The 15,000-nt window shown below is 50.8% G+C and overlaps 1 protein-coding gene across 1 annotated transcript in view; it reads right to left on the reverse strand.

The window, feature by feature from the left end:
- Window positions 1–15,000, reverse strand: part of LOC122251477 (mitogen-activated protein kinase kinase kinase 1) — a 104,277-nt gene that overhangs the window by 1,512 nt on the left and 87,765 nt on the right. Inside the window, exons 5-13 of the mRNA XM_043013467.2 lie at window positions 6,921–7,037; window positions 6,080–6,258; window positions 5,251–5,570; window positions 4,912–5,082; window positions 4,469–4,662; window positions 2,874–4,346; window positions 2,319–2,742; window positions 1,871–2,145; window positions 1–1,562 (exon numbers count right to left, since the gene is read on the reverse strand). The exon at window positions 1–1,562 is cut by the window's left edge and continues 1,512 nt beyond it. Of these exons, the coding sequence (XP_042869401.2) occupies window positions 1,410–1,562; window positions 1,871–2,145; window positions 2,319–2,742; window positions 2,874–4,346; window positions 4,469–4,662; window positions 4,912–5,082; window positions 5,251–5,570; window positions 6,080–6,258; window positions 6,921–7,037 (3,306 nt within the window). The 3' untranslated portion in view covers window positions 1–1,409. The remainder of the gene's footprint in view (window positions 1,563–1,870; window positions 2,146–2,318; window positions 2,743–2,873; window positions 4,347–4,468; window positions 4,663–4,911; window positions 5,083–5,250; window positions 5,571–6,079; window positions 6,259–6,920; window positions 7,038–15,000) is intronic.

Here is a 15,000-nt window from a genome sequence, read left to right on the forward strand (position 1 = left end):
CATTAAAAAAAAAGGTTTTATACTTCACCAAATGATGGTGCACCTGAACACTTTCGAAAATATCAAAAGGTATGAGAAACTGGGGACAAGACAATATCAATAGAAGTAACAAGTAAAAGGAAATACATCAGAAATAATTTAAATAACATACATAAATAATAAATGATAAGTTGGTCCCCTAAATTACACTGAGATCTGTAGTCACTTCGTAAAGTGTTACAAATGCAATGGAATTTCACAAAATGACGGCAAAAGTTGGAGTCTCAACAGCCGATGTAACTGAAGTGGAACGCGGGGTGAGCCTGGCAGATACAGGACACGCGAGGTCATGGGCTTCTCTTGCGAATCTGTCAATGTCCGAAACTCTGTGTTGACTGACTGACGGCCGTGTCCTTTCTATCTCTCAAGCTCACTTCGGCCAGTATAGAGAAATATAACAAAAAGATATCTTGGAAATATCGACTGCGCATTCCAAGGGTTCATAGTTGTGAGTATGAGATGACAGCACCGGCACAGGAGAGGCTGTTATTATTATTATTATTATTATTACCCCCAACGAAGAGAGATCAGAAATTCTTGGAGCAATTAGTGATTCATTTTTTATTTGTATATTTGCTTTCCAGTCCATCAAGGCTGATCGGACGCTATAAACACATAAAAGACTTCTAAAGTATTTCCTCGGAATTTTGATTCGATTCAGTCGCAAAAGGATTTTTTTTAAACCATAGTTCGTGCACTACTGTCACCTCGTCGACCAGTCTTGTGGGACGAATGGTCCCGACTCCGCCTTCCAGGGGACACTACCCCTTCAGGTACCCACGCCCCGGGAACGCAGCCCCTGAAACGCACAGGACTTCCACCTGCGAGTTCAGAGACCGCGAAGTCCTCGGCGGCGCTGGCACCACTGAAGGAAGCCGTCTATGACCTACATACACTAAGCTATGTGTATACTGTTGATATATACACTATAGAGCTAGACAACCCACGCCTCGCTCTATATGCTCTGCCCGCTCACATCTATCTGATTTTGTCCAAGAGAAGAGCTTAACCAATCGTCATTGAATTAAAGAAACTAGAGTAACCTATATAGTGAAAATTTGTACTATCAGAATTTCAAGACACACAGAGGTAAATATTGAAAATGGAGTAACATGGGTTTGGCATTTCGAATTTCAGAATCTGAATGAATTTGTTCCCCACTTATACCTTGTATCACTTGCCAAAACCGCAATTTGTTTTCCTAAATCAAATATCTATGGCATTCTTTTTTTTTATAAACATACTCTGCAAATACAAGTAATACCTAACAAATAATTTAACCGCTGGATTGTTCGTTATTTCTTTTAGATGCCGAAAGGTGAAATTTAATTTTCATCTTGCAGGTTGCAGTCCTCAGGGGCAAGTGGGCGTCATGGCGGCTGCGTTTTGAAGCACGGATGTTGAAGTAACTCCTTCGCTGGCGGTCGGTTCTCACTCTTGATCTCCAGGCAACGCAGCGCCAAGTCTCGCGTCGGGGCTGACAGGGTCTCGGGCACGGTTGGGGGTCCGTTACTTGTAGCAATCTGGGAAAAAGGAATGCTGGGAATTAATACGAATTCTGATTTTTTTTTTCAGAGAAATATAACAAGATATCTTGGTAATATTGCCTGTGCATTAAGCAACGCTTGTTCTTCTTTGAACTTTGATTCGAAACAATCTAATGGCAGGTGAGTAGGCCTCGATGTATTTCCTTTTACTTTTTACTTCTTTTTTTTTGTAAAGCGCAATTTCTGTTATTTTTCATATGACCGTAATTCTACACTTGTATAAACACTTGAATTGGCTCCACTCAAACACGTTCAGACGACAGTGTACTAGCACCCTCCCCTACCTTATACATGAGCTTGAGCTGGTTGGAGACGTAATCAGCCCCCCACGGAGGTTTGGTGGTCGCCATCTCGATAACACAGCATCCGACACTCCACACGTCGCACGAGCGGCCGTAGTCCTCGCCGCGTAGGACTTCGGGGGCCATGAAGGCAATCGTCCCCAGCAGCTGCCCTTGGAACTCTCCGGTCACCGTGGATTTGCTTGCCATTCGCGCGGCCGTTCCGAAGTCTCCGATTCTTAGCCACTGGCCGGTGCTGTCCACTAAGAGGTTTGCACCTGAAGCAAAGAACGTGTTAAGTGAATGACCATTGCATAATTTAGTTTGCAAGAAAGGATTATTGCATAGATCAATTATAAATGAATTAATAATTAGCATATATTTCAAAGAGAATCGAGCAAAAGAATCCCTTTCAACCTGTCTTCCCACAAACGTCTATCACATCAAGTACCTTTAAGGTCGCGGTGCAAAATCTTATTGTCGTGTAGGTAGGCTAAACCGGCTAGGACTTGCTTGGTGTACTTGAGGATGACATGCTCCGAGAACGTGCCATACTTGTCGAGCATTGTGGCAACCGACCCTCCGGCCATCCACTCGGTAAACACGGAGAAGGAAGTCGAGTGTCTGGAAGCTCCGAGGAGCCTGACGATGTTGGTGTGGCGGAGGCGCGACATGATCAGGATCTCTTCTTCCACCGAGGCCTCCACGCGCTCCTGCTCCTCTTCACTGTTACGACAGAAGGAGACTTGCTTGACTGCCATGAGCGTGCCAGTTCGGACGTCCCGTGCTTGGTAACACGAGGAGAAGGCACCAGTGCCTAGCAAAGGACCTCTCACCCAGTCTCGGCCCTCCTCGTATTGTCCACCCTCCACATTCTGAAAGAGAAGGGCTTCGTAAGTATTCTTCCCTGGTGTGTCTTACCTACGGCCACTGTACAAGTAAAGATTTAAAAAAAAAACATTCATAATTCACATAAGAAGTCACTACATACACGATTTGCTCCTACCTGCTCATAAGGGTGTAAGGCGTCGTCGAGGTGGGCTGGCAGCAGGTCCAGGCCTGGGATAACAGGTAAAGGCGCTTCCTGGGCTGCCCACGGGTCCCCACCATGTAGACCGTTGGTCTCGCTCTGGTTGACAGAAGGGGCAGTTTCCCTGACCGGCGTGCAGTGCGGCGCTGTCGGCGTGGCTGGAGTGCTCACAACATCTCTGAATGAAAACTGAGGAGGCGCTACAGAGCTCACAGGTGTCTGGGGCGAGACATCGAGCGCATCGCCGTGGCTCTGTGACAGACCACTTTTATGAAGGCTTCCGCCCATCTTCACGGGACTCCATCGCTGGAGGCGCTGCTGTTGTACTGGAGAAACTAATACGTTTTGCACGACAAATGGGATGTCGTGCTTTGGCCTTGTTTTATGATACAGTCGCAATTTCGCTTGTTTTTCTTTGAACTTTGATTCAAAACAATCTAATGGCAGGTGAGTGGGCCTCGGCGGGGAAGACGTTGGTCCCGCAGGGCCTTTGCTGGCTCTCTCTGCATCCTTACTGGAGGACATGAAGGACTGCCGAGCGGGGGACTGCGAGGACGACCTCAGAGCCGAGAGCATCCGTGACGGCGAGTGCGACACCGAGCGCACCAGCCGAGGGCCCGCCGTGTCCCCGAGGTCCCAGGATCCTATGCTGAGCTTGCCCTCCAGGCGCGCCAGGGACGCCTTGCGGTCGCTGTGCTGTCCCTGCATTGAGCGGAGCCGCCTCTTCAGGCGCATTTGCAGCGAGACGTCCAGCTTGGCAAGCATGTCGCACACTTGGTGGAAGACGGCGGGCTCTGCGGCCGCGAACCGAGCCCCGCAGATGTACACTCGCCGAGCTAACTTGCTTACAGTTGCATGGCTACTGCCGAGCGCCTTGAATGCAAATTCCACTACTGTCATCAGGCGGTCATAATGCTGTAGCTTATAGCCCGACTCCGAGGACTGTAGGGGAAGGTACTGCAACTGAAACTCGGACGGGAACTCGTCCACCAGACGATCCAGCACACACAGGCGGCCCAAGAGCCACTGCCACGGGGCCTCCGAGGGCGGAGAGTCGTCGAGGATGCAGGAGAGAACATAGGATATTCCACCCAGGCCCGGCGTGGTCCCCTGCACCTGAGTGCCTAATGCCAGCTCTCCTTCTTGGCCTCTGCACAGCTCCAGGATCGAGTCGACGCTGATCTGTGAAGTGCGTCGGTTCCCGTCGGCACACTTGAGGAGGAGTGTGTGGACGAGTGGACGGAACAGCTCCTGCAGTGACGTCACCTCACTCCCCGCCGACGGACTTAGGTGCGAGAGTAACACTCGGACACACCGCAGACATGCCAGGTACACTTTGTAGACAGGGTCGTTTGCCACCTGGGCGAGGATATTGGCACAACAATGGATGACTTGTCGTCTCTTGTCTTCTCCCGTTACCAGGCGGTCCCAGTGCAAGACTTTCACTACCTGTGGAGAGTAACGCAACATTTAGTGGTGAACATCTGCGAAAATTCCTTTCGATTCGACAATACAATACAATAGACACTTCCAATCACAACAACTAAAAATACCAAAACGTTAAAATCTACCTCGTGTGCAAGTCTTCTGAGACCAGTTTCTCTGACAGCCCAGTCCCGAGAGAAGAGACAAGCCACAAGCTCCTTGCCGAAGACCTGCACCCAGCTGGCGGCCGTGGACTCGTGCTCCGCCGGAATAGGCTCACTCCTCGGCAGGGGGACCGCTTCCTCGGATGTGCTCGCGGCGATGGCTGCTGACACCTCCCCTGCAAGATGGGTATGGGCATTAAACCACGGCCCTAGCACTGTGACCTTGACAAAGCCACGTAAACAAACTCAAAATAGACATTAAATAGCAGGATATCTAGTATTAATCAACAGTCTCCCCAGCAGGGATACAGCAGATGACACTAGCGCTGAAACCTTTCCAAAAACAACACAAGAAACGTAAAAAAAAAGTCTCATTAAAACATCAAGATTTGTAACAGCACTCCACAGTCCCCGAGCACACATACCCCTGACGGTGGGCGGGTACGCAGAGCCAAGGACACCAGAGCCAGAGCCTCCTGCAGGAGAGGAATAGGCAGAATCTGCGTACGGGGAGTGCGTGTGTGGATAGGCGGAAGACAGCGAGCGGGACATGAGGCCGGACCCGAGGGGACTCTGACGTCCGCTACTGCAAACTCCTGCAAGGAAAGGGAACAAGGCGCGTTTAACAGGAGTCAAGGAGGTCGGAAAATATAGCCATCCTAAATACGAAGAGGATTTATATCCTTCAATAACAATACTCCAATCCAATTCAGCAATAACAAACAACCTTGAAATCCACCTTTCCGTCGGCACACTCGTCTTACCTGAGAAGCTGGCACTCATCAGCGGGTAGGCATAGTCGGGTGCCAGGGGTGGGGTCCGGCCGACTGGAGGCGAGGTAGAGAGATGTGGGCGGGTGACGGGCGTGGACCCAGGGGTGGGCGTGAGGCGAGGGTGGTGTTTGAGGGGCCAAGGCGCCCTGCAGAGCGGGCACAGGAGGGGATGTCCCTGGGCATTGCGATCGGCTGCCCAGACGGCCATGCAGTGGTGGTGCAACAGGTTCCTGCACCCGGACTCGCACATGACCAAGCTCTCGCCCTCCACCATGCACATGAGACAGATGGGACACTGGGACTCCTCGTCGCTGCAACAGAAAGCAAGAAGTGAGTCAATAAATCTTCGTCGCATCAGGAGACTACTGACTGCATTGAAGCAAACGATGCAAATCAATGAAAATAACAATGAAAATCGAAGAGGCATAAAAAAAAAGAATAAATATTTGAAAATCGTCCACTCCATCTTAGCGACGAGAAGTGATCAGAGTGTCAGTCAATACAACTCCATGGATGAGAAAACGACTACATTAAAGCGAATCTAAAAATAACTAATATAAAAAATCAATCGAGTTATCACTTATACAAACTTCATTACACTACCGATTCATTAAAGCAACCTGAAGAAAACAATATAAAAACATTTTTTTTTTATAATCAGTTAATGTAAACTAAAACTATATAAAAAAGAAAAGAAAAAATAAGATACAAAAATAATTACATCAAAGCAAACTAAACAAATGAGTGAATAACGAAGAAAAAAAAAAACGAAACATTAAAAACAAAAAGAAAAAAAGTCATCCCTCGGGAGGCCCCATACCTTGCAGCTGAATCCAGGTGCGGCGAGGGCGTCCCTGTGGGCGTGGAGGGGCTGGAACGGCCCCCTTGCCCCCCAGGGGACTGAGCCCCCGACCCCCCAGCCCCTCCGCCCTGTCGCTGCTCCCGAGCCCGCACCGCCTTCTTCAGCCGCTCCTCGTACGCCCGCATCAGCTGTTCGATCTGCGAGGGAAGCGAACACAACGAATGATAATCCGAACATGGAAAGGGGGAGGTGAGAGGATGAGATAGATAGATAGATAAAGAGAGAGAGAGGGGGGGGGAGTGGGAGAGAGAGAGGGAGAGGGAGAGGGAGAGGAGGGAAGAGAGAGAGAGAGAGAGAGGAGAGAGAGGAGGGGAGAGAGAGAGAGAGAGAGGGAGAGGGAGAGGGGGAGAGGGAGAGGGAGAGGGAGAGGAGGAGAGGGAAGGAGAGAGAGAGAGAGGGGAGGGGAGAGGAGGCGAGAGAGAGAGAGAGAGAGAGAGAGAGAGAGAGAGAGAGAGAGAGAGAGAGAGAGAGAGAGAGAGAGAGAGAGAGAGAGAGAGAGAGAGAGAGAGAGAGAGAGAGAAAGGGAAAAAAGGATGAAAGGGGGAAGGGGAGGAGGAGGAAGGGAGGAAGAAGTGGAGAAAGAAGAGGAGAAGGAGGAGGGGGAAGTAGGACTAAGAGTAGGAGGAAAAAAGAAAGAAGAGAAGGATGAAAAGGAAGAAAAGGAGAGAGTATAAGAGAAAAAAAAGAAGACGAGGAGGAAAAATAAGACATGGAGCGAGGGAAGGAGAGACGTATAAGATCGACAAACAGACTGACATATAGACAGACAGACAGACACACCGAAAGCACAAGCACGTACCTCGAAGTCCTTGAGCGAGCCCGCCAGCAGCACTGGGTCAGCCTCGGCGACCTGCAGCACCCTGACCATCACGAACAGCACGTGCACACAATACGGGCCGTGGCCGCACGAACACGTCTGCAGAAGAAGAGATCGCAACATTAGCAAAGATGCCACAAGAAAGTCCTCCTGATTGTCGTAAGCTATTTTTAGTCTAGAAATGGAAATGGGCACAGGTGGTCAGATATGGAAATATGGAAATAGATTATTGAATGAATCAAATACATTAAGAAACGCACACGCACGCACGCGCACACACACACACCACGCACGCACGCACACACACACACACAAGGCAAAAAACAGTCGATCCGCAACAACAGCGCTCGCAAAAGTACTCGCTTAAAACCGCAGCCAATCCGCACGCCCAGTACAGCCAACAGGGATCATCATGGCCAAGGTATCAGGGCGCGCCCGCACGCCCGCACGCCCGCCTGGCGCTCGCAAAACCTGCCCACGCTTCCCCCTTGGGCGCAGCTCATCGGGGCGGACTTAAAGGCCATATTCGAGTGTGTGCTGACAGCTGAAGTACAAGCTCGACCTTAGGAAGACCTTGGCAGGAGCCGCGCCCGCCCTCCGCCAGCCCAGCAGCACCACGAGTAGCCCTAGCCCCCTAGCCCCCTAGCCCCCTAGCCCTGCCCTTTCCCCGGCTCCCTCATCATCCTCATTCGCCTCATCATATCATGTAGCCTCACGATGGGGGCCGACGTCTACGGCGCGCGCGTGTGGGCGTGTGTGTGTTACCGCCGTGTGTCCGAATGCGGCAGGGTATGTGTGTGCTCGCATCTCCGTGCCTGCGGTGCTTGCTTGCTTGCTTGCCTGCTTGCTTGGGCCAGTTGGTGTCCCGCGGGTCTCAGTACTGCTCAATACCAGGCTGTGTCTCGGCATGCGCACTGAACACGTTTGGTGCGCATGTGCGCGGCGGTCGCAGCTAGCCTTGTCCACGAAACGTGCACGACGCAACAGAATACATAAAATGAGTTTATTGATGGAATCCATTCTATTGCATGAGACGCAGTTGGAAGTAAATATCCTTCGTTATGTGTTATTCCTCCATCGCATCCCCCCCCCCACCCCCCGCCCCCCGCCAGACAAGTGGTCCAAACGCCACACAGTACCGCGTTTATGAAGAGCCTGCCTCCGTCTCGGCTCAGAAGGGAGACAATACCGTGAAAGCGGGCAGGTTTTCCTTGCGTGGCCAAGCCAGTCCCACAACAGTGAGCCTCGACGCCCACGCATCTGCTGCTTCCTAACCGCCACGCAACCCAGCCCAACCCCCCGACGCATTTCATTTCTCTTTTGTCCTTCAATCACTCCATCTCCGAGACTGCAATCCTCCCGCATTAACGCCAGCAAACGACCTATTCTTCCCGGCGCTTAGGACACAACACCCCGGGAGGATTTATTTGAGAGGCGAACCCAGTGAGCGGCGCCATGTTGCAAATATGGTGGGCTAGGTAGCGCGTGACGTCACTGCCCCAGGCGACAACCTCGGTAAAATGGACGTTGTTTACACCCTAACAAAATACATTTCGGGTGAAACAACGCACGATTTCCACCTCGAATTGGGTTGCACTCGTTTCAGGAAAATACCACCAAGAAAAAGCGACGAAAAGAGACAAAGAGAGAACTTCATCAAAGGTTGAACAACACGCCGTCTACCAACTCGATCACGAAGAGCTACACAAAACGAACACGTCTTAAAAAATTGCTCATCCTGTTATCATACATCACGAATAGGATATCAAAAACAAACACCCTAAAACGACGACATCTATCCAAAGCATAAACGCGATGTAAAAACACAGACGAAGCGGGATAGAAGGCAAGACAAGACATGGCGTCGAGGAGGCAAAGCTAACTCGCTGTCAATCTCAACTACACGCCATCAACACCGGAACGGGTAGTGGTAGTGAGTGAGTGGTCGTCTCGAGTCCTACATAGGAACCAGACAGAACACGGACTACAGGATCTCTTGAGCAAACTACAAACATGGCTTGTGTGTGTGGTTACCCTAGTTCATCATGCGAGGCACTTAACGTGAACATTTAAGAGAACGATCGATGCAATGTCTCTGGTGTTGTTAATAGCTTTAGCGAGTGGCCAGATACTCTCAGTCTCAGTCTCAGGGCCACTGAATCTACGAGCTGTGAGGATCCATTCTACAACCCGGAGTTAAGAATGGACAGGGAATCGAGTTAGGTCAGATGTCGCTGCGGTCGGCGTCAATTATGTCTAATGGGACATTCACGATCTCTCTCTCTCTCTCTCTTTCTCTCTCTCTCTCTCTCTCTCTCTCTCTCTCTCTCTCTCTCTCTCTCTCTCTCTCTCTCTCTCTCTCTCTCTCTCTCTCTCTCTCCCCACCCTTAAACCTAGAAGAAAAGCCCCTCAAACAAACCGAGGAAAGTATAAGATGTAATTCGCCAGAAACCCGAGCCTCATACAGGAGAAATGCATCTTGGGTTATGATGCTTCTCCACACGCCGCGGGGAAGAGAAAGGGGAGAGAAAGGGAAGAAAGGGAGGGATGGGTAGGGTGAAGGAAGAAGAGGAGGAGGAGGAGGAGGGGAAGGAAGAAATGAAGAAGAGCAGAAAGGAGAAAAAATAAAATGGGAACAGAACGGAAAGACTTCTCTCTCTTTCTTTCTTTCTCTTTCTTTCCCTCTCTCCACCTCCTTCCCTCCCTCCCTCCCTCGTTCCCTCACTCCCTCTCCGTCTCTTCCTCCCCTCTCGCCCTCTCCCTCCCTCCCTCCCTCCGCCACACGCACGCACGCACGCACTAGCACCTCGGGGTGGATGTACCAGCAGTTGACTGTTGACCATTGTATGCCTTGATGAATGTGGCGGATCTGTTTGTTAGCAAATATGCTGGCTGCGGCAGATCCCTTGTGCGCCCTCGATGCCCCCCCCACCCTCACCCCCTGCCCCTTGCCCCTGAGTCCTCCCCTCCTCCAATTCTGAATGCCCCCTCCTCTCCCCCCCACTCCACCTTTCCTACTCTTCCTACCCCTAGCCACCCACGAAAAAAAACCCTCCCCCCCACATCCCTCCCCCTCCTTACCCTTTCTTACCCCACACCCTAATCCTGAATGCCCCCCTCCCCCTCCTCTACCCCATTCCTATCCCCTCCCCCATACCCCAACCCCACCTTTCCTACCCCTAGCCACCCACATAGTCCCCTCCCCCTCCCCCTCCCCCTCCCCCTTTCCTACCCCCATGAGGCCACTCTGTTCAAGGTCGGCGGCGAGGGAGGGGGAGGGGGAGGTGGCGGTGATCTTTGTATTATAACCTACTATGCTCTAACTAGAGGTCACTTTGAGCACACAGTCAACTGGCCAGCAACGAGGGGGAGGGAGAGTGTGAGAGAGGAAGGGAGGAAGGGAGAGAGGGAGGGAGAGAGGAGGGAGAACGGGTGAAAGGAGAGAGAGAGAGGGAGGGGGAGGGAGTTAGAGGGAGGTAAGAAGGGAGAAAGGGAGATAATGAGAGAGAATGGGGGGGGGAGAGAAATGAGAGAAGGAATGAAAGAGGGAGGGAGAGAGAAGGAAGGAGGGAGGGAGGCAGAGAGAGAGAGAGGATGAGGGAGTTAGGCAGAGAGAGAGAAGGAAGGAGAGAGAGAGGGAGGGAGGGAGGCAGAGAGAGAGAAGGAAGGGGAGAGGAAGGGAGGGAGGGAGAGAGAGAGAAGGAAGGAGGGAAAGGGAGAATGGGAGAGAAGGAGAGAGGAGAAGAGTGGAGAAAAGAAAGAGAAAGAGAGAAGAGAGGAGTGCTCATATTCATGTTCGTGTATGTGTCTGTGTGTGTGCATGTGAGTGCGAGCGTCTGTGCATCAGATTGCATCCAGACGGGGAAATGACAAGAGTGCATGTGACTCGGCCCCTCCGCGCTATCAAAACTCACAACCTTGGGCATTAACGCTAAGAACAGTGGAACATCCTGAACAGTCGATAACAGTAGAACATCGCTGACCGTCAATAACACCAGAAAAAAACAGCATTACCGGACGATAACACCAATAAAAGAACAGCATTAACAAATAACATCGGTCAAAAAACGACATAACGAACTAAACAACAATAAAAGAACAGCGTTAACGGACGATAACAACAACAGAGCGTAGGTACTGTTTACGGACAAGAGCCGACCAGGGGCAGCGAAGGTGTGTGCGTGTGTGTGTGTGTGTGTGTGTGTGTGGGCAGCGAGGGTTGGGTGGAGTACCATGCCAGTTATGACCACAACTCGGTGGGAAACAGACAACCACTCAACCAGGTAGGTAGGCTGAGCGAGAAGGCGGGGGTATAAAGGCGCTGTCACACTAGCACTTTTCCGTCAATTTTCTGAAAAATTGTCAATTTTTGAGCGAATTGGCATCTTTTTAGTCAGACGATATTCCGAGTTTCCGCGTGAAACATTCCCGTCGTCCTATTGGCCAAGCATAATCAAATCAAGAACTATATTTTTAAATGTTCGTATTTGTTTTAAATCATTAATAATATTCAAATATAATGAAATTTACTTTTCATATTTAGAGCTTAAAATTGACAAAGAGGAGTATGTAAATCTAAATTTTATTTCATTAGATAAAATTTGTTTTAAGTGCTGGACTTCATTGTTTACATCCGTCAGCCGCAGAGCGCGCTATTTTTCCTCCAGTTTTGAAAAACAATGGACTGTGGATGGATACAGGCCCTTCAGAAGAATACTTGAATTAAAATATTTTATTGCTTTTTCTTGTTACGCTCAGCATCTGCTAAAACGGCTAAAGTCTAGCATAACCGCGCACTATCGCTTGTTCGGCGCCATTGTTTACAAATGCGATGCGAGTATCGCATTACTAAGCCGATGGCTCCTAGTGTGACTGCGCGCCTCGAAAAATTGACAATTTTTGAAAATTGACGAAATAAAACGACGGAAAATAGGCTAGTGTGACAGCGCCTTAAGAGGCGAAAACTAGACAACCATCCAACCAGAAAACCAGGTAGGCTGAGCGAGAAGGCAAAGGTTATAAGAAGCGAAAACTAGACAACCACTCAACCAGAAAACCAGGTAGGCAGAGCGAAAAGGCAAAGGTTATAAGAAGCGAAAACTAGACAACCACTCAACCAGAAAACCAGGTAGGCTGAACGAGAAGGCAGGGGTTTAAGAGACGAAAACTAGACAACCATCCAACCAGAAAACCAGGTAGGCTGAGCGAGAAGGCAAAGGTTATAAGAGACGAAAACTAGACAACCATCCAACCAAAAAAAACAGGTAGGCTGAGCGAGAAGGCGGGGGTATAAGAGACGAAAACTAGACAACCAGTCAACCAGAAAACCAGGTAGATAGGCTGAGCGAGAAGGCATGGGTATAAGAGACGAAAACCAGACAACCAGAAGACCAAGTAGGCTGAGCGAGAAGGCAGGGGTTTAAGAGGCGAAAACTAGACAACCAGTCAACCAGAAAACCAGGTAGGCTGAACGAGAAGGCAGGGGTTTAAGAGACGAAAACTAGACAACCATCCAACCAGAAAACCAGGTAGGCTGAGCGAGAAGGCAAAGGTTATAAGAGACGAAAACTAGACAACCATCCAACCAAAAAAAACAGGTAGGCTGAGCGAGAAGGCGGGGGTATAAGAGACGAAAACTAGACAACCAGTCAACCAGAAAACCAGGTAGATAGGCTGAGCGAGAAGGCATGGGTATAAGAGACGAAAACCAGACAACCAGAAGACCAAGTAGGCTGAGCGAGAAGGCAGGGGTTTAAGAGGCGAAAACTAGACAACCATCCAACCAGAAAACCAGGTAGGCTGAGCGAGAAGGCTGGGGTACAAGAAGCGAAAACCAGACAACCACCCAACCATCCAACCAGGTAGGCTGAGCGAGAGGACATCCGAATAAAGAGACGACAACCAACCTGTGTGTTCAACGGCGTTCAACATCAGAAAGAAAGAAAGAAAGAAAGAAAGAAAGAAAGAAAAAAAGCAACGCCGCCGTCCGAAGGGCCACAGGCAGCAATTGCAAGTTGCACGGTTGCGACTAGCTCTCTCAACGCCGCCCGGGGGGGGGGGGGACAATGAGCGACTGGCTGCCTGTTCGTTCGTCTGCCGCGGCGATGGAACGAGGGTGCGTGGGAAGCAGGCCGAGGGATGGGGGAGAGGGAAGGAAGGAGGGAGAGGGAGAGGGAGGGGGAAGGAAGAGGGAGAGGTAGGAGGAAGGGGAGGGTAGAAGGGGAGAGGGAAGAAAGGAGGGGAGAGGGATGGGGGAGAGGGATGGGGAGGGGGAGGAGGAAGGGAGAGAAATGGGGAAGGAAGAGGGAGAGGGAGGGAGAAGGAAGGAGGGGAGGGGGAAGGGAAGGGGAGGGGAAAGGAAGGAGGAGAAAGAGATGGGGGAGTGGGATGGGGAGGGGGAGGAGGAAGGGAGAGAAATGGGGGAGGGGGGAGGGGGAAGGAAGAGGGATGGGGAGGGGGAGGAGGAAGGGAGAGAAATGGGGGAGGGGGAAGGAAGGAGGGGAGAGGGAGAGGGAGAGGGAGGGGGGAGGGGGAAGGAAGAAGGAGGGGAGAGGGGGGTAGAAGGGGAGAGGGAAGGAAGAGGGAGGGTGGAAGGGGAGAGGGATAGGGAGAGGGGAGAGAGAGAGGGTACAAGGGGAAGAGGGGATAGAGGGGATAGAGGAATGGGGGGATGGGATCGGAAGATGGGTGATGGGGAGAGGGAGAGGGGAGTAGGGTGGAATGGTGAAGCAGGCCGGGGGATGGGGAGAGGGGGATGGAGGGAGTTGGGGACGAAAGGAAGGGGGGACGGGGAATTAGGATGGAGAACGAAAGGAAAGAGGGAAGCGAGAAGAGGGGAAAGGGAGGGGGAGTGGGGGAGGGAGAATGGTGAAGCAGGACGCGATGGGGGAAGGGGGAAGGGGGAATAAGGGGAATTAGGGGAGGGAGAGGAAGAAGAAGAAGAGGGGGGCGGGGAGGGAGAACAGGAAGTGAGAGGGGAAAGGAGAAAAGAAAAGGAAGAAGATGGAGAGGAATTGGAGAGAAAGAGAAAGACGGGAGGAGAGGGGGGAGGGGGGAGAGTACGAAAGGCAGACGGAAGGGGGGAGGGGGCAGGGGGAAGGGGTGGGTGGAGCGCCGCAGTTATAACGACGTTGTAAGGTGTGGGTGGAAGGGGGTGGGGAGAGAGGGAAGAGAGGGGGAGGAGAGAGGGAGGGAGGGTAGGGGAGGAGAGGGGAGGGGGACGGGAAGGGGAGGTAGAAACCGCGTTATGATGCCAATGATGTGGAGTTTAGTAAGGATGGAGGGGTGGGTGGGTGGGGGTGGGGTGGGGGGTCCAAACAAGCCCTGCATTCCTAATCGGCGACGACCTGAACGAGGGCGGCGCTTGAGCCAAGTTTCAGGATAAAAACTAATTTGCACACAACCGCACGCACGCCCACGCCCACGCACGTACGCAGACCCACGTACGCACGTACACACACACACACACACACACACACACACACACACACACACATACACACACGTGCGCGCGCACGCACATCTCTGTACATAAATAAATGTTCATGCGTACAATGCAAAAACTAATACGTATAACCAAACTAGCAGAACACATCGTGACGCTATCTTTATGCATATGTATATGAATGTGTGTGTGTATATATGTATATATCTGTATGTATGTATGTATGTGCACACACACACACACACACAATAAATATATATATATATATATATATATATATATATATATATATATATATATATATATATATGTGAGAGAGAGAGAGAGTTAGAGAAAGAGAAGAGAGAGAGAGAAAGAGAGAGAGAGAGAGAGAGAGAGAGAGAGAGAGAGAGAGAGAGAGAGAGAGAGAGAGAGAGAGAGAGAGAGAGAGAGAGAGAGAGAGAGAGAGAGAAAGGGAGATAAAGAGAGATATAGAAAGGAAGAGAAAGGGAGAGAGAGAAAGGGAGAGAGAGAGAGAGAGACAGAGAGGGAAAGGGAGATAAAGAGAGATATAGAAAGGAAGAGAAAGGGAGAGATAGAAAGGGAGAGAAAGAGAGAGGGAGAGAGAGAGAGAGAGAG

This window comes from Penaeus japonicus, unplaced genomic scaffold (assembly GCF_977035675.1).
Source record: "Penaeus japonicus unplaced genomic scaffold, GWHDUDI00000001_assembly GWHDUDI00000037, whole genome shotgun sequence".
Classification (NCBI taxonomy): Eukaryota; Metazoa; Arthropoda; class Malacostraca; order Decapoda; family Penaeidae; genus Penaeus; species Penaeus japonicus.